Genomic DNA, 26,506 nt, shown 5'->3' on the forward strand with positions numbered 1-26,506 from the left:
CAAGCAGCGTCCGGCCCACCCCAGCACTGCAGGAGCCGGGGCTCTCCGGGCGCCCCCACGGGGAGATAGACACAGCGCACGAGGGGGCAACGCGCAACCAGGCTCCGCCCCGGCCTTCCCGGGGGCGGGGAAAAGGCCAATGTCCCCTCCCCCACCGACACGGGTCAGTGCGGGCGGGGCTTCCGCCCCACTGGCCAATGCCACAGCTTCCCGAGCGCTGCGGGGCGGAGGGGTGAGGGAGCGCTCGGGAAGCCTGAGGCAACCCACCCCTGCCACGGCCGGATGTGAGCTCACAGCGCCGCCCCGACCCGCCCCCTGTGTCATGGTTGCCGGCTTCGCGTAGCTGAGCGCGTCCCCTGAGGCGCCCTGGCCCCCCTCTTCTCCGCAGCCGGGGGCTTCCGGCTCCGCTCAGGCCCGGCGGGAGGCGGCCCCCGGGTGAGTGACGGGGAGGGGTCGGCTGGTGGTTCCGCGGGCTCCTGCTCCAGTTCCAGCGCCGGGGGGGGACGGGGAAGCGGGAACAAGGAGGGCGCTGGGTGGGGACGTGCCATGGGGGTATGGGTGGGTGAGGTGGGAGTTGAGTGGGGATGTGCCATGGGGGCATCGGGGGGGAGCTGCGTGGGGACGTACTATGGGGGAGTCCGGGGGGGGCTGGGTGCGGATGTGCCATGGGAGTTGGGGGGGTCAGGTGGGAGCTGAGTGGGGATGTGCCCTGCAGGGTCGGGGGGAGCTGGGGAGATGTGCCATGGGGGTCTTGGGGAGGGGTCAGGAGAGAGCTGAATGGGGACATCTATGGGGGTATGGGTGAGTGAACTGGGAGCTGAGTGGGTATGTGCCATGGGAGTGTCTGGGGGGAGTTGGGTGGGGATCGGGCATGGGGGTCTTGGGGGTGTCATGTGGAAGCTCAGTGGGGAAGTGCCACAGGGGGCATTGGGGGATGAGGTAGGAGCTGGGTGGGGATGTGCCACAGGGGCATTAGGGGTGGGGGTCAGATGGGAGCTGGGTGGGGATGTGCCATGGGAAGAGTGTTGCAAGGGTCCGGTGGGAACTGAGTGATGGGGAACTGGGTGGAGATATTGTCAGAGGGGGTTGGGTAGGTGCTGGCTGAGATGGGGGTATGGGGTGCTGCCAGAAGAGAGTATTGATGAGAGGATCAGGTGAGAGTAGGGTTAGGGTAGATTTTGTGGGTGTGTCTAATGGGAGAGGAGTGCAAGTTATGTGTGTTACAAGCACAGGGTGAGAGGCAAGAGGTGAGTCTGGAAATCAGATTGACTAGACACTAAACATTGTCTAGTTGGGGGAACATCCCAGCCCTGTTTGTACAGGCAAGATTGGTCATGAATGTTCTGGTGGGGTCTCTTTGTTTTCTCATTTGTGCCTGACTTGTTGCCAGTGTCCTTAAGGCTAAAGTTTCCTTTTGAAAATTATTCTCTAATTCACTGACTGAGGGGGTGGCAGTAGGATGTGGCTAGCAATGCTGATCGCTTGAGACCCTGGGGCTTTCCAGACGCATCAGTGCAGATACTATTACTATCTCTGGAGAGTCTGGGTCAAATTTGCTGCTGGATAAGTGGCTTTTGACTTTGACAGGAGATGTGCTTGTTTATTTCTGGTCCCAACTTGATCATGCACAGCTGTCAGCGAAACTATGATCTCATTGCACAAGGAAAGAGAAAATCCTCAGCTCTTCAAAGGGAGCGATGGGGGGTGGGGAGGGGACATTGTATTAAGTGTTGCTCAGAAATCCTGGGAAACACACACACAAATCTTTTTGAACAAGTGTAGTGTTATAGATATATGAAGTATTAATAAAAAGGCAAGGAACAACAACCAATCCTAGATGCTTGCATACTGTCAGTAGGAGCTCTTACGTAGTTACCACATTCCACTCCAGAACAGAAATGGCTGCATTCATAAGTCATTTGAAATTATTTCTGTATGCCTATGTCTCTTGTAAATACCATATGGATACTTTGAGATGAAAGATGCTATATAACTATAAGATAATGTTTTGAATTGTCTTCTAGGTGCAGTTCTGAAGTTCTGGTCCAGGCAGTAAGAGGTGCCATCATGGGGAATCAGCTGGCTGGCATTGCCCCATCTCAGATCCTGTCTGTTGACAGCTATTTCTCAGACATCCATGACTTTGAATATGACAAAAGCCTTGGAAGTACTCGTTTTTTTAAAGTTGCTCGGGCCAAACACAGAGAAGGTCTGGTGGTTGTGAAGGTGTTTGCAATTCAGGATCCAACTTTACCATTAACTAGCTACAAGCAAGAGCTGGAGGAGTTAAAGATAAGGCTACACTCTGCACAGAACTGTCTTCCCTTTCAGAAGGCCACTTTGTCTGAAAAAGCAGCTATGCTCTTCAGACAGTATGTGCGGGACAACCTTTATGATCGAATCAGTACTAGGCCATTCCTAAATAACATTGAAAAGAGGTGGATAGCCTTCCAGATCTTGACTGCTGTGGACCAAGCACACAAATCTGGAGTCCGTCATGGGGACATTAAAACTGAAAATGTTATGGTGACCAGCTGGAACTGGGTGCTTCTAACTGACTTTGCCAGTTTTAAACCAACTTATCTTCCTGAGGATAATCCTGCTGACTTCAATTATTTCTTTGACACATCGCGAAGAAGGACTTGTTATATTGCCCCTGAGCGCTTTGTTGATGGCAGTATGTTTGCAACAGAGTTGGAGAATATGAAAGATCCTTCGACACCACTGGTAGACTTGGCAAACAGCAACCAGCGAACCAGAGGGGAATTGAAACGTGCGATGGATATCTTTTCCGCAGGTATTTGGGGTGATCATCCAAGAGCCACACATGATTTATAGTTGCATCAACTGGGTAGAGATTTTTTTTTTTTACATTAACCTTAAAGATTTTAGGGGATTTTTGAGGAAGCAAAACAAATCCTCTTGACCATCTTTTTAGTTGTTGACCCCAGAGCCTTCTATTCACAGGGTCACTAGTCACTGTACAAAATCTGTGTATTTTTGTGTAAACCAAAAACCTTACACTCTGCCAAGGTGATATAGCTGAACTGTGGAACTGCAAATTGCTCTACTAGTACCTTAAAGACTAACATTATTATTTATTGGGCGGAAAAAACTCACTTCTTCAGATCTGGAGTCACTGAGGGGGGAAGAAACAGAGAGAAAACTGAGGAATCTTCTAACTAGGGGGCAAAGAAAGAGTGGGAAAGAGTTAAAAAAAACTCTGCAAAGTATCCAGATGGGAGGGAGCAGGGAATGGAGATGCCTACTTTGTACAGCTTTGGTAGGGGGATACAGGTGACTCCATCCTGTCCTGTGCTGGCTTGCAGGCTCCATGCCACTGCTTGCATTGGCTGGGAGTGGAGTTTGCAAGCCAGTGCAGGAGACAGCACTTTCCTGGGCTGCTGCTCTGGCACAGAGCTGCTTCCTCTCCAGGCCAGATAGAGCCTGCAGGCTGGATCCCACAAGAGTTGGGGCTTCCCCCAGCATTGGGGAGCTGGCACTGGAACCAGCTTGCCCCATTGCAGGTGTGGGGGGAGGGGGAGAACCTCAAGCCTCATAGGCCAGATCAATGCAAACCATGGGCCATAGGTTCCCTGTGCCAAGTCTAGAGAGACAACCTGGAAAAGTAACAGAGAGGAAGCTGTGCTAGTCTATACACTATCAAAACAAAAAGCAGTCAAGTAGCACTTTAAAGACTAGCAAAATAGTTTATTAGGTGAGCTTTCGTGGGACAGACCCACTTTGGTCTATAGCTTTTTCGTTGCTGTGTTGCTTGTTAAAAGGGTTTTGCAAGTCTGTGGCCCTAGTCTTGCAGTATGTTCCATGTGGGCATGTATCTCTGGAGCTGTCTTGACTCTAGGGATTTTGCCACATGGGTCGGATTGTAGGATTGGTACTCCAGTCTTTGAAAAGAATACATTTGTAGTTCCACTTGTGCAAAATGACTAATGTGTGTTTTTGGCAATTGTGGGCACTTTCTGCTCCAGTCTTAATGTTACTGCTCAAAATACCACAAGGCAAGTAAAGCTATATGTCTACATGCGGTTAGATATATCAGTGGCTAGCCTGTACTGGGTAACTTAGGCTCGTAGGACTCAGGCTCTGGGGTTATTTAAGTGTGGAGTCCCAAAGCCCAAATCCAGATGTCTACACTGCAAGTAAGCAGCCTAATTCCAGTGAGCCTAAGTCGGCTGGCACAGGCCAGCCTCTCATGTCTAACTGCAGGAGAGACATGGCCATAGTTGATGAACACCATCACTGAACTTCACCACAGAAGCAGAAGTGCCTCAGTTACTTCTGAGGAGGGCTGGTTCCTCTGCTTTTTGGTTGGTTAGTTACCCTGCCATATCAGTAATGTGCGTTCCTTTTTTGGTCTTGTTCCAAGCGCCTGCCCATTGAAAAATGCAAATACCTTATGTTGCCTAATGTTATCACTCTAAGACTGTTGAAATGTATGAAATATACTTAGTCATTTTACTCTTGAAATGCAAGGATCAATTTCTAAAGCAATTTTTTTCCCCTTGATATAGAAACCATTATCTTAAAATAAGCCTTTGAATACAATCTTTCATTCTTTTACATTTTTGTATTCAGCTGAGTTGTGTAAAACCTACTGTTTTTTCATGGACAGCAAAGGAGTACTACCTATTTTACAATGTTCAGACATCATATTTGATATTTTCCAGGCTGTGTGATAGCAGAGCTTTTTACAGAAGGTGTACCACTATTTGACTTATCTCAGCTTTTGGCCTATAGAAATGGACTTTTCTCCCCTGATCAAGTCCTGAACAAAATTGAAGATCGCAGTATCAGACAACTGGTAAATAATACTGCTTTCTCTAGAGCCATATTATTTGTGTGGCTTTCTGTTTTGACTACTTAGGTGATAAGTCATTCATTTCTAAACCTTGTAATCTTTCCTCCCTTTCCCCCCGACAGGTCACTCAGATGATCCATCGTGAGCCAGAAAAACGTTTAGGAGCAGATGATTACTTAAAACAACAGCGTAACAATGCATTTCCCGAAATATTTTACACCTTTCTCCAGCCTTACATGGCACAGTTTGCTAAGGAAACATTCCTATCAGCAGACGAACGTATACTTGTCATACGTAAAGATCTGGATAACATTATTCACAATCTCTGTGGTCATGATAGAACAGAAAAAGCAGAGGGAGAGACCAAAGAGAATGGCCTGGTGATTCTAGTTTCTGTGATAACATCCTGTTTACAGACTCTTAAATACTGTGATTCAAAACTGGCTGCTTTGGAACTTATTCTGCATTTAGCACCAAGATTAAGTGTGGAGATTCTGCTGGATCGTATTATGCCATATCTGTTGCATTTTAGCAATGACTCTGTGCCCAGGGTAAGGGCAGAAGCTGTAAGGACACTGACTAAAGTTCTTGCTCTTGTCAAGGAGGTGCCACGCAACGATATCAATATTTATCCAGAATACATTTTACCAGGCATAGCACATTTAGCCCAAGATGAAGCCACTATTGTCAGACTGGCATATGCTGGTAAGAGGAAAACATACCTTCAGTTTTCCTTGATTTTTTTTTTTTTTTTCCCCCCCCCCCACCTCATGGTCTCCATTATCTTTAAAGCTTTAGGCCACATGCTATCATCCTTCATAACTAAAACAGCCATTGATTTTTGTGGGAGCTTCAAGCTTTTAAGGATTAAAAAAAGCTTGTCAGCAGCAGCGAGAGTGCTCATTACTCTCTTTCGCAGAAGCTGTTCTTCTAGTTCAGTTGTACATGCAAAGCTGTTTAATATTTTATAATAAAGCAGCTTGTAGAATGTTGCATGTTGATTATGTCAGTATTCCTTTCCCAGGAATGGACTGAGGGCCTCAGAATGTTACAGGACAAGAGAGGCAAGGCTGCCCCCGTCCCAGACTGGCAGCAAAGAATGACCTTTGGAAATGCTAGAGGTAGCTGCAGAGGTCCTTTCTTTCCCCAGAGAGTCAGAAATGGTAGCAAAGGAAGTCGCCAGTGCCTACTCCAACAGTCAGGCTGTGTCTGGTTGGGTGAACAGGGGTTGCTGCTCGTCTCTAATCTTCTCTGGCCTCACTCAGGCATAGCATTCTTGTTTTTAAGGTGATTTTGCAGATTGGCTAACGCAAGTTAATTGGCAATGTGATAATAAGTGTTAGTCTAGCTGTTCTACAAAGTTTGTGTTTTACTCTAAGGTAACCACTGACATTCATATCCCTAAACAGATTTGTGATGAGGCATCTAGCCTACCACTTTCCTCTGGTTATGTTGAATTAAGTAGCATTTAATTCTATCAGGTTATTAATTTTTATCCTGAGGTTAGATGACTTGTTGAGGTAATCCATTATCCTTTTTGCTTCTGTAAAAATAGTTCCATTTACACTGCTGGTGGACCTGGTTTCATTTTAACTTCTCCATTTGTTCACATCAATAAAGTGCTACACAGTTTGAGTCACTTGGCAGTTTGACTAGAGCTATTAGTGTAGGAAAGTACCAGGTCACACTGGGTTGATAGCGCCCCCAGTGCCTGGCTCTTGTCAGTGATAATCATTCTTTCCATTTTCATGGATTTTTTTTTTTTTTTTTTTTTTTAAAAAGTCACTGTTTATCATTACAGAAAATATAGCACTGTTAGCAGAAACAGCTCTGAGATTTCTGGAATTAGTACAGCTGAAAAATCTGAACATGGAAAATGAGCCAACCAGTGAAGAAATGGATGAAGTATCACATCCCAGTGAAAACTATGACACAGGTAAAGTAATTTATGTATGGATTGGTTACTTATGAGTCAAGCTTGAAGTGCTGAATGGTTACATCGTCTGTTGATTTCAGTTTTGGATTATCATTGCTTTTGCGGGGGCTGGCCCTAAATTATCAAGTTCCATTTAATTGTTAGGAAATGCTTTGTAAAATTACACCTTTATGTAAACTGGGGATTAGATATACCCAAGCCCACTACTTGGCAATGCACTTTTCTCATTTTAGAGCACACTGAGCAGCTTGGGGATAATTACTTATTAAATAAAACTGTAAATCTTTTTGTTTTGACATTGTTTATTTCCTATATTCTTAATAGAGAGAATCTGTCTAGATTATTAAAAAAAATCCAACCTCAGCTCTACCATCAGGTTAGGAAATGTTGAAGCTACTGACAAGCAAGGGAATTTTCAGTTACTCTCTTGCCACAAAGCATTTTGTGTTCACTGTTGTCTGTAAGAGTATGGCAGCACATCAGAGAAAGCCCAATGGTTGGTCCATGCCAATTGATTCAGACTCTTGCAACTATTTGTTTGCTGAGTAGACTTCTGGGAATGCGCTGGAGCACAAGATCTGAGACCCTCCCAACCATCATTAGCTAAAGGCCATGTTTCAGCTTGAGTTTGGAAATCTACACAGCTCTAAAACAACCCTGAAGCCCAAACCCTGCAAGCTGATTTGGCTGGCACAGGCCAGTGTGGGTTTTTCTTGTCTAAGCAGACATACTCATAGATTTATTTTGATGCTTTCCCACATTCTTTCTTTGGCCCTAAGTGCAATGAATTGGTCTCCTCAATGGAAGAACTAGACTGTTTGGGGGTATGTTTTTATCCATATCAGAGGTACATGCTTCTGTGGCTTCCTCAGTCCTGTTCAGAGCCTGAAAATAAGTCCAATTCAGAGCCTGAAAGTAAGTCCCTTTGTACGCATGGCTTCAGAATCCTAGTCATCCTGTTGCATTTCTGTATTACTGAGTGAGAAGTACTTTGGAACAGCATACTATTTTCATTAATTTAATGGTGACTGATAAATGCACATGTTTTGTTTTATGTTGACTGAATTGTTTGTTCTGGGTCTCTTGCAGAGCTTCAGGCTTTGCATGAAATGGTCCAGCAGAAAGTTGTCACTCTGCTGAGTGACCCAGAAAATATTGTGAAACAGACACTAATGGAAAATGGAATAACTCGTCTCTGTGTCTTCTTTGGACGCCAAAAAGCTAATGATGTCCTCCTATCTCATATGATCACCTTCCTGAATGATAAGAATGACTGGCATCTTCGGGGAGCTTTCTTTGACAGCATAGTTGGTAGGTACCTGACTTCTTGGCTGAAACATGCTTGGATGTAATCAATTAATTGAATAAACTGCTGCAGTTTCTTAGAGATTGTTCTAGTCATAGAAGAGAATTTTTATTGTAGAGATTTTAGTAATTCTTAGATATAGATGCAAGCAATTTAATGTTCATGCATGACATTTTTTTCTTAGTAGCGCAGATGCAGTGATTTAAATCAAAATCTTTTAAATCACTTGATTAAAAACATTGAGTTAGGTGAGGCTGAAGTTTTGAAAATTTATCTAGTTGAAAGTTTAGGTTAAAATTGGTAACAAACTTACGTGTAAAAGCTGTTTTGGTTCTTGTTGAAAAGCCAATACTAATAACTTATTTGAATGATTTAAAACTGTTAGTCTCCTCATCATCCAGCATTGAGTAAGCAGCTTCAAAATTTATTTTCAGGAATAAACCTTTTCATTTCAGGAGGATTATCCAAGTGCACACATGTTTTGGGACTAAAATCATATTGAACTTTTTTTAATGGCCTAAAATCTCTCATTTAAAAACATAATTGGATCCTTGTTAAACAGCATGTAAGACCATAATAATTGACAACTTTGTTAAATGCACAGGCCCAAATGCTCAAAAATGTTAACTGAAAGTTGGGTATCTAGATATGTATGATTTAGGAGCTTAAGTAATTTTAGGAGTACAAGTTCCATTGGCTTCCAACTGCAAATGCTAATGGAGGAAATATAGCCTAAAGTATGAAACATTTCTGCTTTCTTGCTTTGTGGAAGTTTAGTACAGCCCTGTTCTTGCATCACTGAAGTTATCATGAGCTTTGCCACTGACTTTTGTCACTACAATTTCAGATTTTACATAGAAGCTTTTTTTGCTTATGAAGTTTTATGTTTAATGTGATCGTCTTTGTTGACAACAGTAAATCTACCAAGATTGTTACTGCTAGTACACTGCAAATTCAAATACCAAACTGATAAGACAATAGCCCCTGCTATATTTCCAGGCAGCACAACTTATCCATCTCTTACCTATAACAGCAGTGGCAAAGGTCAATGGCAAAACTCACAAGAACTGCAGAGAAACTGGTACAAAACATCTACTTGAGCAATTTGACTATAACATGTGAAGGAAGTAAAGAACTAGCAATGCATAAATAAACACTCAAAATGATTTTTTACTATGATATGGATCTTGATTTTTTTTTCTATCCTGTTTTACAAATATGCCTCAAAGGTTTTAATTAGAAGGCCTAAGTTTTTGGTGAGTCAGTCGAAGTAAAAACTAGGAGTTGCCAGCAAGGCCTGTTATCAAGGAGCATACCCTTAAAATCAAAACAAGTAAGCATGTGCCAAAACAAATAAAAACCTCACCAACATGAAGTTCAACCAGTCATCTAAGCTTGGTTGTGGAGAACTGCTTGTCCATAGATATTTCTTCTGCTTCTCTTTTGGTTCACAAGTAGCCATTCTTAGTGTCCATTCTTAAAGTACCTGTATAGGGGAAGAGTGAAGAGAGGATAGAATTGAAACCTGACTTTTTGGCATGATGATGATATTCCTGTACTCTGTCCTGTGGTGGTAAGGTAGCATACATACATGAGGGATAGGTCCATCAATAGTTATTAGCTAAGATGGTCAGGGATGCAACCACACATCAAGTCACTCTTCTGTTGGAAACATTAGGGATCTCATCCACTACTACACCAATATTTCACCAGCTGCTAAACAGAATTGTAGAATGATCCAGTAATGCCTATATAGGTAATTTTAACAGCAAATAAAACTATGTTTAGCAGCAGTTGAAGTTGATTGAGAACATGTTCTATCCTTCCATCATTGTTTCTAGCCTGTGGCATTACATTCATCTTTTATTTTTTTCAGGCTCCACTAGTTTGGTCACATCTGCATCCAAATTCATTGTAACACAAAGCCAAATCTGACTTTGGTGCAGTTCTGTGCAGGTGTGGTGTCTGCCCTTACTGAACAATTTTTACAAAGGATAGCTTTTTTTTTTTTTTTCTTTCTTGATGACCACATTCCTAGTTTTCAGATGTTGGACTTCTCTTTTGCATTTAATATTAAAGGGAAAAACAGCACTTGAAATAGTGGAAATTGTTGCGTTTCATTTCTCATGTTGCATTTTAAGTTTCTGTAATATTGTGAAGATAAGCAATCTGAAGTCAGAATGCAAAAAATTCTCTTTAGTTACACTTTCTGTCTAATTAGAATACTTTGTTTTTTGTGTTGTTTTTTTCCTGAATGTACTATGCACAAAGGGGGGAATAATATCTATCATATCATTCTGAATGTTTGTAAATTAGCCCTAATCCTGCACTTAAGCATGTGCATAATTTTTATAGCATGAGATTGTATTGACTTAAAGGAGACTCCTCCTACACATGAAGTTAGGTGGAGCATGTATGCAGGATATTGTCTTTGGCTATTGGTAGGAAGGGTCAACTTCTTGACATTTTTAACCGTCACTTCCCAGTGACTAAATTACTTCCAGGAAGATGTGGACTGCTTTAGTATATAGTGCTTGTTACCTAGCTTTTTTGGGAGGTGTTACCATGTCCAAAACAATAACACTTTTTCTTTATGGGTTTTAGGTGTTGCTGCTTATGTTGGCTGGCAAAGCTCATCAATTTTAAAACCTCTACTCCAGCAAGGTCTCAGTGATGCTGAAGAATTTGTCATCTTCAAGGCCCTCAATGCTCTTACTTGTATGTGCCAGTTAGGGCTGTTGCAGAAACCACACATCTATGAATTTGCTTGTGACATAGGTAAGTTAGAAAACTGTTGAATATATTTTGGTTTTTCTACAAAAAAAGAAGTCTTAATTCTGTAAAGTTTCACTACTATCTAAGTTATCCATGATATGACTTTATCCCAGATTTCTTTAGGTTCTGGTGGGAATTATTTTCTAGCTTTGACCATTCCCAGAGAGTAGTTATCAGTGGTTCACAGTCATACTGAAAGGCATAACAAGCGGGGTTTCTCAGGAATCGGTTGTGGGACCAGCTCTGTTCAATATCTTCATCAATGATTTAGATAATGACGTAGAGACTACACTTATAAAGCTTGTGGATCAAAAGTAACTGGAAGGAATTGCAAGTGCTTTAGAAAATAGGATTATAATTCAAAATGATCTAGAGAAATGGTCTGAGATAAATAGGATTGTAGGAACAAGGTCTGGATACCGTGTATGAAGCAAGCAGGAGGGGTTTTACAGATAGCGCTGGTGGAGTGTCACTTTGCTGGTTAGGCTCAGTGAACACTGCCAGAAAATAGGTTACAATTGATTTATATGGGGTGCTGATGGTTAGGGGAGGGTGGTGGTGGGAGACTATGGCATGGCTGTTTATCCAAGGTTGGATAGGTTCTACCAGCAGGACAAAATGAGCACAATAAGCCAATAATTTTAAAAGGTTACATAGTGTCCCCACCCATATCTTATAGAACATCTTATCTCTAGTACAAGTTGTTTTCCTTAACAAGTTATTTAAACAAAGCAAACAAACAACTGTGTCTAATTGGATTAATGATGCCTCTACAGGAGTAATGATGACACCTTCACACAGGCATATTTAGGGGTCCATTATCTAGAAGATTAAAAGACAGTGATAGCATCGAGCAATAACATGTTTGTTTTTTTTGTATCAGCCTGGGATAGCAAATGGGATAGTACTATATCGTGGTTCTCATTGGCATGGCCTCTTCTTGGAACGTGGTTGCTGGGGCAACTATCCCTCCCGCCAAACTCCAAGGCCCTGTCTGAGTTGGGATGACCTTCCCTGGGTCTTGTGAGTGACATGGGGGATGGGGTTTGAACTGTAGGAGTATAGGCCTACTCCAGACTTTGGGATTCAAGTCTTTAGCAGAATATCATAACCTGCCTTAGAAATTTCCATCCTGAAAGGATGAAATTCAACAAGGATGAACGCAAATACTCCACTTAAGAAGGAACAATCATCTGCAGCCATACAAAACATGAAATGACTACCTGGAAGGAGTACTGCAGAAAGGGATCTCAGGGTCATAGTAGACCACAAGTTAAATAGGAGTCCACGGTGCGACACTGTTGCAGAAAAAACAAACATCATTCTGGGGTGCATTTACAGGAGTGTTGTAAGCAAGACACGAGAAGTAATTCTGCTCTGTACAGATTAGGCCTCAGTGGAGTGTTGTGTCCAGTTCTGGGCACCACATTTCAGGAAAGATGTGGCGAAACTGGAGAAGGTCCAGAGAATGGCAACTAAAATGATAAAAGGCCAGAAAATGTGACCTAAGAGAGAAGATTGAAAGAACTGGGATGGTTTACTCTGGAAACGAGAACAATGAGGAGACATGGTGTTAGCTGGTGGCCGGGTAATGTGCGGTGAGGTATTCCCCTGGGTCCTAAACAACCCAGTTTTTTTTACTGTTGGAGCTGGGAGCTCCTAGGACTCTCACCTATGGCCAGGCTGTGGTAACCAAACGGTTACAGTTCTTTTTATTGTGCCGGCTGTGTTGCAGAGACAAAAGGGTAACAGCAAGTCAGGCTTAGATCTTAACTGGTTACAAGTTTATTAAGCTACAGTTATAAGCGTGCGGTTACAAAAGGCTATTGTTTACTTCTTATATGCTAGCAAAGTACAGGTGTTAACAGGTTACGTTACAATCCAATACAAAGATATCTGTTACCATCTAACACAACGATATCTTGATACAACGACATCTAGTTACAGAGCTCTAATTCTTTAGCTGTGCACAAAAAAGAACGGAGACCTAGCATGGGTATATCTTACCCTCTCTGCGTCTCTCGATACCAGCGTAGCCAAGCTGGATCGGTCACTCAATTCCGCGGAAAGACTAATACAAGGTTGGGCGTCCCCAGTTGCGGACCTCGGGAGGCAATCACCTGACCCGACCAGCAGGTAGTTGGTGGAATGCACTCAAAGTTAGAGTTCTGCTGGGCCCACCTTTTATACCCCTTTTTGGGTTACATATTCTCTTTTTTTTATCTAAGGTGCCAGATCATACTGGTCTGTTTTTTGTGACGCCAGTTTGTTACAAGGATATTTCTTACTTAATTTGCACTTGTAAGACAGGAGATAAGCAATTTAGGAGTACAGGACATTCTTTTGCAGGGGTGGAGATTTCCTCTTCGGGGATGGTATGTATATATGCATCATATTCATCAATACCAGCTGGGGTGATTTCCTGAGGTCCACCCCCCACCCTCTTGTTGACAGTTTGGCCTGTTAGCCTTTTAGCTGTACTTTCTGCTTCTCAGGGTCACGATAAGCTAGCACATCTGGGCCTCAATGAGGGCATCAAAGACTGTGCTGTCAGCAGCCATTTCCGTGCCCTGTGTGCTCCTCAGTGGGGGGGGGGGCAGCGAGCAAGCTGGCTTGTAAGGGGGAGACTTTGTCTGACTACATATGGTAACAGCTTTCTAGTATCTAAAAGATTGTTACAATGACAAGGGAGAAAAATTATTCTCCTGTACCTTTGAAGATAGGACAAGAATCAGTGGATTTAAATTGCAGGAAAGGAGGTTTAGGTTGGCCTTTAGGAACAACTTCCTAATTGTGTGGTTAACCACTGAAATAAATTGTCAGAGTGAGGTTGTGGACTCGCCATCACTTGAGATTTTTAAAAGCAGGTTAGACATACACCTGCAGGGAGGGTCTAGGTCCTGGATCTTGTAATGGGTGTGGGTGACTGGACTTGAGGACTTTTCTCATAGTTCCTTCCAGTTCTATTATTCTGTGATCCTTAGTGAGGGCCTTGATCCTCACAGCTCACCTCAGTTAAAATCAGTGGGAATTAGGTGCCTAAATACCTTTTGAGGATTTGGGCCTGAGTGCCTATTCTGAAGCCCATTGACTTGAGGCCCCATCTGTGAAATCTTTTGTACTCCTAAGGAGGAGGGACTAAACTTGGGGAGAATCGAGGATCCCATTTGGCAAATACAGCACAGTCCTAGTCCTGTCTCTTCAGTGTGAATAATAAATAAAAATAATACATTTTAACCTTTTTTTTTTTTTTCTCTCCAGCCCCCTTCCTGTGCCATCCAAACCTTTGGATACGTTATGGTGCAGTTGGATTTATCACTGTGGTTGCACAGCACCTAAATATTGCTGATGTCTACTGCAAGCTAATGCCTTATCTCCATCCTTTTATTACTCAGCCAATAATACAGGTAATCATTCAGACACTGACATGAGTACATACTGTATGTTCATAAATGTAGACCTGTCTTCACAATAATGTCTGGGTTTAAGAATTTTAAAAGATTCAATTCAGTTCAGATTTTGATAAGGAGCAGTTCGATTTTCTGACTTTCTATAGCAGATGTTGGTTGGCAATTCAGTTAATGTGAAATTCTTTTCATTTTAAAGGACAATATTACTTCAGACTTCATCCAAATAACACAAGTTTTTTTCTGAATCTAAGATCTATAGAGTCATTTTTGAATAAAATATTTCTCCACAATGTTTATACCCAAGATACTGTAGCATTATGTTAGTGTATCAGAATTTGAAAATGATGAAAAACTGCCATTAAAAGTACTATGAGTAAATTTTTTAAGACTAATGATTCGTGGGCAAAAATGCAAGGTCTGTTTTATACATATAGCTATGTGCACTTAGGCTCAGTCCTGTATGACACAGAGCTTTCTCATCCTGATCCAGAAATGCTTTTAACTACATGCTTAACTTTTAAGTACAGCAGTAGTCTTTTCTTCAATTAGTTAGTTGTTAGTGCACTTGTGACTTTAGTGGGACTATTCACATGCGTAAGTGCTAGATTAAGGCCTGTGTAAATAATACCTTGCAGCATGAAGCAGTTTCAGATCATGCTGTTTGTAATAATGGCCTGCTCAAATGGTGTGTAGTGGTACACCTTTTTACACAATTCTGTAGGTTTCTTTTTTGAATGCTTGCCCCCCAATTGTTTGGGCAAAGAAAACCCAAACGCAATCACAACATATATTCTGAAAGTACATTTGATTCTTAATATTCTTTGTTTTAATAAACTAGGTTGGTGTTAACGCTTAGGAGAAGTGTATGTAATGATTAGGGAATGCTAGGGTAAGATTTTTACAGTATTAGTTTGAAAATAAGTTCAACAGGAAGAACTGAAAACATGTTCTTAAAAGTGAAACAGTTCTCTTCCTTTGGAGGATTGCTAGCATTTTCAGGGAATGATGCTTCTCTTTTCTCTAAGTGGCCCAAATACCAGTTACTGTGCTTCTTACTGGTGAAGTATCGAAAAAGTGAGCAGAAAGGCAAATGTAGTGGGACTAGTCTTGTATTTTTACAGATGTATGATGCCATCCTTGTTGGTTGTTCCCTTTTTCTTTATTGCAGATAGATAAAGAAATAGTCCTGTTGAGTGTCCTTAAAGATCCAGTAAGCCGTTCCATATTTGATTATGCTTTAAGATCAAAGGACATCGCAAGCCTTTTCAGACATCTTCATATGCGGCAGAAGAAAAGGAATGGCACTCTCCCTGATTGTCCTCCCCCTGAGGATCCTGCCATAGCACAGCTGCTAAAGAAGCTACTTTCACAAGTAATTATTATTCTTTATTTATACTGCAATAACAGAGTTCCAGGTAGGCGTGAGGCTTAGTGTGATAGGTTCTGTACAAACACACAGGTAGATACAATCCCTATCCCAAGGAGCTCACAATCCAAGGTTATGATCATACAAAAATCTACTCAGGTTGTTCTGTTGATGTCAGTGCTTACTTTTGCAAAATGAGGGCCTGAAGAAAGTAATGAGGTATTTTAGAAAAGGTCTCCAATAAAGAGAGACAGCCATGCTCGTGTAAAAGGGAGCTATGATGTTTAGAGGCTTGCAGATAGGAGGAGAAGGGAAAGAACTTTTCAAAGAGGGTGTAATCACTCCAAGGTCCCAGAGGCATGCCCCTCCACCTGCACAGAGAGATGGCATAGGGTAAAGTAGGCTGGCCTTGTAGTATTAAATGGAGAAGAAGCGTAAAGTCCCCTTTTAAAGCCCTTTCCTCTCAACTGCTAAAGCAGCTGAGCTGGGGGATATGGGTCCTTGAACTCATTAACTTTCTTGTATCTGCAGGCAGATAATTGAGGAGAGACTTGATAATGATGGAACACTGCAATCCTCCATATGGAGGTAGAAACTGTGGGGAGACTCAATTATATCAGGTCTTTCCTAGTGTGCACTGACTTCAAATCTCTAGTGAGAGGCAAACAAGCCAGATGTATCAGTTAGTAGATTTATCTTTGATCCATTTTCTCTCCCTTCTCCCTCTCCAAGTTTGTTATGGTGAGGAGGAGGGTAGGTGGGAATTAAATACTGTCCTTTATGATGTATCACTTCCCCAAAATGTGTTTGAAATGATAGACGTCTGCCTTGAGTTCTTGAGCTCTCTCCCTTCATCATGAACCAATAAGGGATCCCACTTCTGTATCCCCATATCTTGGTGGAAGTTCTGTTTAAAATTGTCTCCGTGTATATTTTTTTTCTTCTTTTGAAGGGGATGACTGAGGAGGAAGAAGACAAACTGTTAGCACTAAAAGACTTTATGTTAAAATCAAATAAAGCCAAGGCAAATATAGTGGACCAAAGCCATCTTCATGACAGCACTCAAAAAGGGGTTATTGATTTGGCAGCTCTGGGAATAACGGGGAGACAAGTTGATCTGGTTAAAACAAAGCAGGAGCCAGATGACAAACGTGGTTGGTATATTATCATATTTTATCTCTATTTTCAGGGCATTTGACTTTTGAACATATTCAGTAAATATTCTGAATACTGTAGCTTAAACAGTTTGCAGTAGCACTGGACTCCTAGTGATACCCAGCCTAACTTCACCAAACAAGGGGGTCACTTAAATGCCAGAAACTGGGGGATTGGCTGGCTCCAAAGGATTAATAATAGCCTGTGAAGTATTTCACTTAAGTAACTGGATTTAATACTACAGAACTGTGGAGCAGTAATAAGCAAAGGTTGTGTGAACTGAGATGGGCTATAAATTGTGTTTGTGCTAGAAATAAATGGTGGACTTGTCAGTGACACAGATGACCTTATTTTCATCATACTTCTTCAGTCTGCTCCCTCTTCTGTCCCATAGTGGGAGGGCTAGTTTTTTGTTTTTTTTTTTCTTTCTTTCTTTCTTTTTGTTTTTTAAAAAGCTTTGGATGTCTGCCTATTTGCCCAAAATATTTTAAGGAGTGGAATTCTGGGGCAAGCGATTGTTTGGGGCGTGTTTTTTGCTATGTTTCATCAAATGCTGTCTGCGTCAACATTGTACATACTTTACCACCGTCTTTCCCATTCTTCCGTTCCGTACCCCCATGTATGTGCAACTCCCCTCTGATGCTGCAAGCTTCCTGCACTCTTCCTATTTGTGCCTGTTTTATTTGGAACTCTGTTTGCTACAAATTCCCCCAGCTCACTGCTCTAACTTGCTGTGCATGCGGACATTTTCAGCAGCAAACACTTCAGCTCCCCCCTCTCACACGTGTATGTTTACATTGCACCTTAGGAATCTCAAGATTTCTGACTTTCAAATTTATAAGCACAATGCCTGGCAACTCTGTGGTATATTGTATAAATTGTATAATATACTCATAATTTGGCCAGAGAGCAGCATAAGCACAATTTGTATGTCCAACGGAGCTGATTCTGGAGAGGGTTTACAAGTTAGTATGTGAAATCAATCCTTGTAATAAAATCTGTCCCTTAAACTGATTAGTATTAGTCTTTTTGCTTTTTGTCTTTGTGCATTGGCTTCATTTGGGTTTAATCTGCCCCAAGTTTCTATTTTTTAGTTTCAACCAATCCAAAAAAGGAATTTTCGAAATACCTTTCTAATTACATTTGGCATTCTTGAGCCATTAGCAGGTGGTTGGTACTTTGCTAAAAAAGTAACAGTATTTGCTGCCCATAATAATCTGCCTATTTGGTAAACTAGTTTTAATTTAGCATTAGGACAGAAGTGATTTTCATAGGAACAACATCATTAATTATAGTTTCATCCAGCATCTCTTCTAAATTTTAAAACAATTCTCCATGATTTGTATGATTTATCTGAATGGGTCAGATTTAGTTTAAGAATATGCAAACAGGATATTATGTTTCTGTAATAAGTTTTCTAATGCTAGGTAAGTATCAGAGAGGTAGCCGCGTTAGCCTGTATCCACAAATTCAGTGAGAAGTCTAGTGGCACCTTATAGACTAACAGATTTTTTGGAGCATAAGCTTTTCTGGGCAAAGACGAAAAGTAAAAAAAGCTCATGCTCCAAAAAATCTGTTAGTCTATAAGGTGCCACAAGACTTAGTCTGTATCCACAAAATCAGTGAGAAGTCTTGTGGCACCTTATAGACTAACAGATATTTTGGAGCATGAGCTTTTTTTACTTTTCGTCTTTGCCCAGAAAAGCTTATGCTCCAAAAAATCTGTTAGTCTATAAGGTGCCACAGGGCTTCTTGCTGTTAATGGTAGGTAGGAATTTTTCTATTTTTCTAAATCTGTCTCTTTCCTCTCTAACATTCCTATCAGCTGATTTTTAAAAAAACCCATAATGCATTTTTCTATGATAAATCTGTGTGTTTATATTGGTTACATCTAGTGCTAAAGTCATGACCAATTTGAATGATTGTTGTAACAAATGAATTTTAATCTTTTTTCTTTTTTGGTTTGTTTTGTACAGCTAGAAAAAACTTAAAGCAAGAAGCAAATGTAAATGAAGAATGGAAAAGTATGTTTGGATCTTTGGAACCTTCTAACATCTCCCAGCCAATAGCTAAAGGGCAAAGTACTGATCAAGAAGCAATTCAGACTGGAAAACCTCTTCGTTCTGAGTCAGCTGCTGGCATCTGTGCAACTTTGTCATCATCTCCACAGGTATTTCTGAAGACCTTACTACAGCATTGTTATCTGATCTAGGTATTTAAATAGCAGCAAGCACTTTGCCATCTACTCACTGAACACAACGTTGGAATCAGTGTGAAATGGGACACTCTAGCCATTTTATGTAGTGTTTTCTTTATTCTTTTGGCTCTTAAGTTCAACAAAATATTGTGGCTTTAAGTTTAAAAATATTTGGGAAAAATAAGAGTTAGTTCTAGGAACAACATGATCCTACAAATGACTTTGTTTCTCTCTGAGGGATGTATTGCAGGAGATTAACTTGATGCATTAAGTAGGCTATGCTAATAAAGCTCTTGGAAATTCTTTGAGAAGTCAAGAATTTAGGCCCTGATCCTGTAACCTCCCTGTGTCTTTCACCTGTGAGTTCAGGGCAACATTGGAGTTACCGTACCCGATCATAGCCAGGGTCTGTCTACAGTACAGCATCTTGTACTGGTCAAAACCAGATGTAGAGGAAGGTGCAGGAAACTCTGCAGTAAGCATGGATGGAATAGCTTATTCAAAGGGAAGTTTTTTCCCATTCCTCTTTGGAGAGAGATTTGTATCTTGGAGCATATGTGTAGCATTTCCAAAAATGTGTGTGTGTGTTCAGGGGCTGCCTGGATTGATCACCTTGCACAATTAGGGCCAAAGTAACCGGCTCTGACTTCAGTATTAGTTCTAGAACTCAGGTGGGAGTTTTAACAGCATTTTTATTTTTATGTAAACATATAATTGTTGTCACTTTGTAGGCATTAGTAAAGCAGTCACTACAGATACAATTGCTGTAACTGCTCCTACAGCAGTTGCTTGAGAAAGCATTAGTAAATATTTTCTTCAGAAAGTGTGTACTGTACAGTGAAAAGACAGTTCTGTTCTTAATAGTTTGTATAACAACTTTAAATACAAATTACAAGACATTGACTGACTCCAGTGTCTTATGGTGGCTTTGGAATATCAACCCTTTCTTTCATTTAACATGGTTGGTGTTTGACTTGTGGCAAATTGTGTGTCCACATTAAAGTTTCTTGCTTGTAGCAAATATTGAATTCTTAGTTTTGAATATGTATTTTTGTTCATCATTATCAGGTTAAACTGTGAATTATTCTTCTTTAGCATGTCATACTAATCACATAATTGATTTAGCTGTTAAAATGTTTTTAATTGGTTATGCCATACAGGCAACTGATGGAACAGTTGTCCAGGCCAGGAAACCGATAATACAGGTTTTAAGCAGTACCGCTTCACCTTCCACATACCAATTACGCATCACTACTTGCAAAACTGAACTTCAGCAGTTAATCCAACAGAAGCGAGAACATTGCAATGCAGAAAGAATGGCCAAACAGATGATGGAGAATGCTGAATGGGAGAGCAAACCACCTCCTCCAGGTAAAGATATTAGATCACATGTAAAACCTCCCAGATTAAATTACATTCATTGTAATGGAAAATCTAAAATACCAGGAACACAAGAAATTACTGGATTAGGAGATTTGTTTTTAAGAAGCTGATCTAGATTGGTTCCTTCTTAATATTTCCCATCAAAACAAACTTTCTCCAAAAGGTCACCTGAAAAGGCATCTTTTTAATATTTTTAGAAAGGGAAAACATTTTAATATTCCATGTCACTGACTGAGTGAACATGCACATTATAGATGCTCATTTAAAATCAGTTTCTTCACCTACCTGCCAAGGCTTGGTCATCAGTTGTTCTCTTGCAATGACAGATGACTTTGCTCATATTTCAAACACTGCAGAGAATACACTTGTCCATAAGTTTAGCTGATTTGCAAGTAACTGTTGCAGAACAAGGGATTCAACTATTTGATCAGCAGGCTTTTTGGCTCACCTTTAGCTTAGAGACAGGGTCAGTTTAACGGTTTGAGGAGGCAGTGCAGGGTCACCAATCAAGGGGAGGAGAGGGTGCAGCTGCCCAGAGTCCCAGTGGTTCAAAAGGGCCTGGGATGCCAGCTGCCGCACAAGTAGTAGCCCTCGGGCCTTTAAATCACCAACAGAGCCCTGGGCAGTGCACTCTGAGTGATCCTAAGGGCTGGCTTTTGTGGAGGCGTGAGTAGGGCGGGGACGGATGTGGTGCTGAGGGCTAGTTGTCTCTGGCCATGCCCGAGGCCTTACCCCTTCCCAGGATATAGAGCTGGCCTTCCTACACCTTGCCCAGAGACCCACCAATTCTGTCAGCTCTGAGACAGTTAGTTTTATTGATGCATCTGAATTTTATTTTTAAAGGACATCCTATTGCATGAGGACACTGATTGGCTGACTGATGCTGATGCAGCAGAGAAAACTGTCCATTTTAATTTTTAAGTGCTGAACTGTAGGTTATCTTGGAAATAATACAGTTTTAGTTTTATCTCAGGTTTGACTCTAGCTGAGGTGGGGAAATTATGATTTCCCCTGCCCCCCAAAGCAGGGTTTCAGTGGTGACCTCTCCACTGGAGACATTGTGGCCCATGTGTGGATGTATCCATTGCCATAGTAGCAGAAATATTTTGTTTATTGTATAATGTTAATGCCCAAAGGCGTCAATCCAGGTCAGGGCTCCATTGTTGTAGACACTGTATAAATCTATAATCGCTCACCACAGAGACTAAATGGGCTGCCCTCAAACAGTTGATTGTATAATTTAACAATTTCACTCTACTTTTGTAATGCTTTTATGTGTTAAACCTTCAGAAAACCAAATAAAGCAAAAATTATGTAACAATTTATGTATGTTCAAGCTTGGGTAGGATATTTTGAGACTTGTTATTCCTTTGTGCCTTGTAAGTAAATGATTTAACGTCTGCAGCTACCATTTTACATAGCAAGGTAAGATCAGTGGACAGCAGTCTCCAAGAAATGAGCTACCAAATGATATTTAAATCTTGGTGATCTTGGCTGATATATAAATTGATGTCTCCAATGAGAGAAGTATTGTCTGCACAGCTGTACGTTCTGCATTAGAAGAGAAATGTGTGACCTGTGAGATACATAATACATCCCAGGGCACAGATGAGCTGTTTCTCTGAGTGATCAAAAGCAACAAAAACTTTCGTATGGCAAATTGTTGTTCGCTGTCAAGTGGTCATAGGATTTTCCTTGAAATAAAAGTGCGTAAAAGGTTGATTCAGACACTTTTGGTTAGCTCTTTTTGAAAAGTATCTAATATTACATGATGAATTTAATTCAGGAAAAGAGTGCTTGCACTGACTCTCTGATAGTTTTTCTGTTTTCTGTGAAAGACTTTACTAGGTTTCAGATGGCTTTAGCAGGATTGTCAATCAAGTGTTTTACTGGATGTCTAAATTAATGCAGAAAACCTAATGTTAGTGCAACATTAACACCATAAAATCAAACGCTCCTATATCAGTAGTCCCGGAAGTTAAGCTTGCTTGAGCTAAATTAATTGGGCCATGTTGCACAACCTGTCAGTTTTATATTTTGAAGAGAGTTACCAGTTACAGTATTGTAATTTGCTTTGTATAAAACAAAGCAGCAGAAATGTAGCAGTTTAAAGACTAACAGAATGATTTATTCAGTGATGAGCTTTCGTGGGACATGGCTACCTCTCTGTTACTATGCATGCTGTATAATTGTTGATGGACAGTAGTCACTGCTAACCTGATAACAGGGATTTGTGTACTACTTGTAGATCAATAACCATATAACATTCCAATTATTTGACTAGCTCTGTGTAATAATATTTACTGCACAGGTTACAACTCTGAAAGAGTATACTCCCCTTCTCTCTTTCAGCCCTCCAAATTCTGGTCGATTTGCTTTATTTTAGAATCTGGGGTGTTTTAATTACAACACTTGCCCTGTAAGTTGGCATATTGCTAAAACCTGTTAGTAACAATTCTGAATTTTTGAGTTTTTTTTAATTCCAGTTTAAATTTTAGATCTACTTTTTTAGTATTATGGAATCTGCTCTGACTTCCTGATTGCTAGCCACATTTGGAGCACACATTGGCAGTAGGACAGAACTATAATGACTCTCACAGAGATGCCATCGCTGAGACCAAGTATTACAGTTACTATGCTAGGTGGCTGCTATAAAGAAAAATTAAATTCCTCCTGTTAGCAATAATAAAGGGGGTGATTTTGTCAACCCTAGAACCTACTGAGTCCAGGCAGCAAGAAATGATTGGACTGGAACAAGAGAGAGGTACTACTGTTTCTATGATCAGAGGCAGTAAAGATGCAGTAACCTTTGATAGGAATAGAGTTGAGCAAGTTCCTTTAATCCACTTTAAGATACTTGTGCTGACAGTGATTTATGCCTTCTTCAAGCTTTGTGCTGGCAGCAGCCCCCCTCCGCTAATTTTAAAGTTGCCCAAAAGCAACTGTCTTTTGTCTCTTTGCTTCATTGCTGGGCACCCCCTTCCCAACATTCCTGGAAGATTTTGCTTTGCTTTACTGAAGTAAGTTCTCAGCACAACAGCTGAAGAGCCTTGTCAGAAGTTGCTGCCATATCCTCTATTCCCCTGTGCCAAGTATCAACACGGGAGGCAACAGATACCAGTTATAAGCTCTTGCTCAATTGGTGTAGAGAACCCCCCACATCTGCAAGAGATGCATCAAGGACTGTCACTCTCGTGTGGGCCTTCATAGTCACAGTAGACGCTGTAAATGAAGTCCTCCTTTGAAACTATAAAGGGCACGATCCACAGTCTATGCAGACTGAAGGATGCCTACTAAGTAATGACAATGTGAGACCAACACTCCACATTGCTGCTGTTCTAAATAGGAGGGGAGTAGCATCAGCTGAGATCTCAGAGGTCTGAAAGTGTATAAATTATACCTGGGTTTTAAACACAGCATCCATGAATTAAGTGGGGAGGAGGGCAGTCTTTTGAGAGAAGAGGTTGTTGACCTACATAATCTTTTAAACCCAGTTATGTGCCTTTGTTGTATGGACTCCCTAACTAGGATGCTTTGGGGTTCCCTATCGCAGACCTGTTCCAATGACTACATGTTTGTATGTATAATAAAGAAATAAAATAGTGCTGCTATTGCTTTTGGCTTTCCTATAAGCATTTTCTTTGACTCCAGTAAAGAGTGTCTAAATCTGGTGTCAAGTAGCACTTAAAGACTAACAAAATAGTTTATTAGGTGAAGATCTTTCATGGGGCAGACCCACTTCTTCATGAAAGCTCATCACCTAATAAATGATTTTGTTAGTTTTTAAAGTGCTACTTGACTGCTGGTTTGTTTTGTTAGAATACAGACTAACACGACTACCTCTCTGTTACAAATCTGGTGTGCTGATGTGATGTCTGCCTAGTATCTTTTTATTGTTTTATGTGCCTGCATCCTCGCACTGTCACTTGGCATTTTCATATTTACTTTGTGTCAACTTTTGGTGGTTGATTTCCTATTGCTGTTTCCATAGGATGGCGTCCTAAAGGGCTGTTAGTTGCTCATCTTCATGAGCACAAGTCTGCTGTGAACCGTATTCGAGTCTCAGATGAACATTCCATTTTTGCCACATGCTCTAATGATGGCACAGTGAAAATCTGGAACAGCCAAAAAATGGAAGGAAAAACCACTACAACTAGGTAACATAACAATTCCTTGAACATGTTCGTTCGTTCGTTCGTTCGTTCGTTCTATTTTTTTAAATTATTAAAAATATTTAACTGTACTCTTGGAGTTAAACTTAAACCACTCCTCCAGTACACGAAAAATCTTAAATATTCTAATGGAACAATCTACTTGCAAGTTTACAACTAAATATTTTATGCTTAATTTTCTAGGATTCTTTATTCTATTCTAGCTAATTGAAACCACAAGGGAAATACTACATAAACAAAGTAATTGCAGATCCTTCTAATGTATAGGTGTAATATGGTATTGATATCTAAAGATCACCTACTTTTTACAGCTAAATGAGCATCATAGTAAACTGCCTCACTCCCTGAAATGCACTTCAAGAAGTTTATACAGTTGGTCGAAGAAAAATGCATGGTACATAATTTACTGAAATGCGCACCTTACAGAGAAGAGTTCTGTTAATACTTTTTTTATTTTTGTAAGTCAGGAAAGATGCATAGGACCAGTCTGATAATGACATTAGCGTTTATATATGTTCATAGATAAGAAGAAGATATTGTAAAAAAAGCTATATATATGTATTTACAACTGTAGGGGTTTTATTATTCTGTATCTGTAGCACAGAAGGTTCATGAAGTTAAAGTATGTAAAAATACATACCATGTAGGGGAAGAATTAAGCTTAAGGAGGCAACACAGACTTTGATGTTCCCTTATTTTGGATCACTTAACTATGTAACCTTTTATGTTGTCCTAATGTGAGTTTTTTTTAAGGTGATGGGAGAGGTGATATATTGAATTGTTTTTGAGTCTCCTAAGACACGGTGCTACTACTTGGAACCATTTCCATCCTTTTCTACTGCTCTTCTGCCCCTTTAGATCAATTTTAACGTATTCACGGATTGGAGGAAGTGTCAAGACCCTCACTTTTTGCCAAGGCTCACACTACTTGGCCATAGCTTCAGATAATGGTGGAATCCAGCTTCTTGGGATTGAAGCTTCAAAGCTTCCAAAATCTCCTAAAATTCATCCTGTACAAAGCAGGTACGTGTCAACAGTGTCTGTTTCATACTTTAGAATTCATGTAACATAAACTAGTAGCCTGCATTTAACAATAATCTCTTCCCATTTGAATGGTTCTAGCACAGGAGAAAGTTGAAAGATGTGAGTTATATACCCAGTACGGTTACTGACATGCTTTTGATCTTGAGTTAATCACCAAACTTTCTATTCCTGTTTCCCTCTGTGAAAAATGGGAATGGCGTTTACCTTTCTCATTAAGCTGTTTCAATGCATAAATAAATGGAAACCACAGATTGAGCCTCTCTGGTCTGGGATCTTAGGACCCATCCTGTGCCAAACCAGAGAAGTTCCCAAACAAAGCAGGGGAGGGGGTCAATGCAGAATGCCAGCAGGTCTCCATAGGTCTTGGAAATCGTATGGACGCTTAGTGCCCAGCATGATCCCATGTCCAGGGCCTTGCATCCCAGCCACCAGCCTCTTTGTTGCTGTCTGGGGTCCCCACGTCCAGCTGCAGATCCCAGCCACTGGACCATTTTCTGCCACCTGGAGTCCCAGCTGTTGGCCCCGGGTCACTGTCCCTGCTCCACTCCCCACCCCACATTTTCCTCTGTTGAGTGCTCCCTATCCCAACTCCTGTCCCTTTCTCCCTCAGCTTCAATGCCACAAATCAGCTGTTTGCAACACTCTGGAAGGGGTGGGGAAGGAGGTAAGCACATGGCTATCGATACACAGGGGAAGAGGGGACAAAGGGGAGCTTGTTGCTGGTGGATGCACTGTATCCACTAATTTTTCTTTGGGTGCTCCAGCCCCAGAGCACCCCTGGAGTCGCTGCCTATGCCAGACCATGGATGTTGCCAGACCATGGAATTCCAGATTAGAGGGGTTCAACCTGTATTGCTATCTATAAAGTTTTTAAAGTTTTACATGCTGTTTAGAAATACTTCCCATGTGGCTTTGCTGCAGACCTATCAATGATTCTTCGACT

At 41.1% G+C, this 26,506-nt stretch overlaps 1 protein-coding gene across 2 annotated transcripts in view; it reads left to right on the forward strand.

Moving 5' to 3' along the window:
* The first annotated feature begins 301 nt into the window (after positions 1-301).
* PIK3R4 (phosphoinositide-3-kinase regulatory subunit 4) overlaps positions 302-26,506 on the forward strand; it is a 34,011-nt gene continuing 7,806 nt past the window's right edge. The window contains exons 1-14 of one of the 2 annotated variants that reach the window (XM_074988294.1): positions 302-435; positions 2,025-2,797; positions 4,689-4,822; positions 4,942-5,524; positions 6,621-6,755; positions 7,845-8,066; positions 10,666-10,839; positions 14,098-14,243; positions 15,415-15,618; positions 16,565-16,766; positions 18,744-18,937; positions 20,125-20,335; positions 24,339-24,504; positions 25,378-25,542. In XM_074988294.1, the coding sequence (XP_074844395.1) occupies positions 2,068-2,797; positions 4,689-4,822; positions 4,942-5,524; positions 6,621-6,755; positions 7,845-8,066; positions 10,666-10,839; positions 14,098-14,243; positions 15,415-15,618; positions 16,565-16,766; positions 18,744-18,937; positions 20,125-20,335; positions 24,339-24,504; positions 25,378-25,542 (3,266 nt within the window). In that variant the 5' untranslated portion in view covers positions 302-435; positions 2,025-2,067. The remainder of the gene's footprint in view (positions 436-2,024; positions 2,798-4,688; positions 4,823-4,941; positions 5,525-6,620; positions 6,756-7,844; positions 8,067-10,665; positions 10,840-14,097; positions 14,244-15,414; positions 15,619-16,564; positions 16,767-18,743; positions 18,938-20,124; positions 20,336-24,338; positions 24,505-25,377; positions 25,543-26,506) is intronic. The other variant, XM_074988295.1, reaches the window with a different exon arrangement.

The sequence above is a fragment of the Carettochelys insculpta genome, chromosome 2 (assembly GCF_033958435.1).
Source record: "Carettochelys insculpta isolate YL-2023 chromosome 2, ASM3395843v1, whole genome shotgun sequence".
Taxonomy (NCBI): domain Eukaryota; kingdom Metazoa; phylum Chordata; order Testudines; family Carettochelyidae; genus Carettochelys; species Carettochelys insculpta.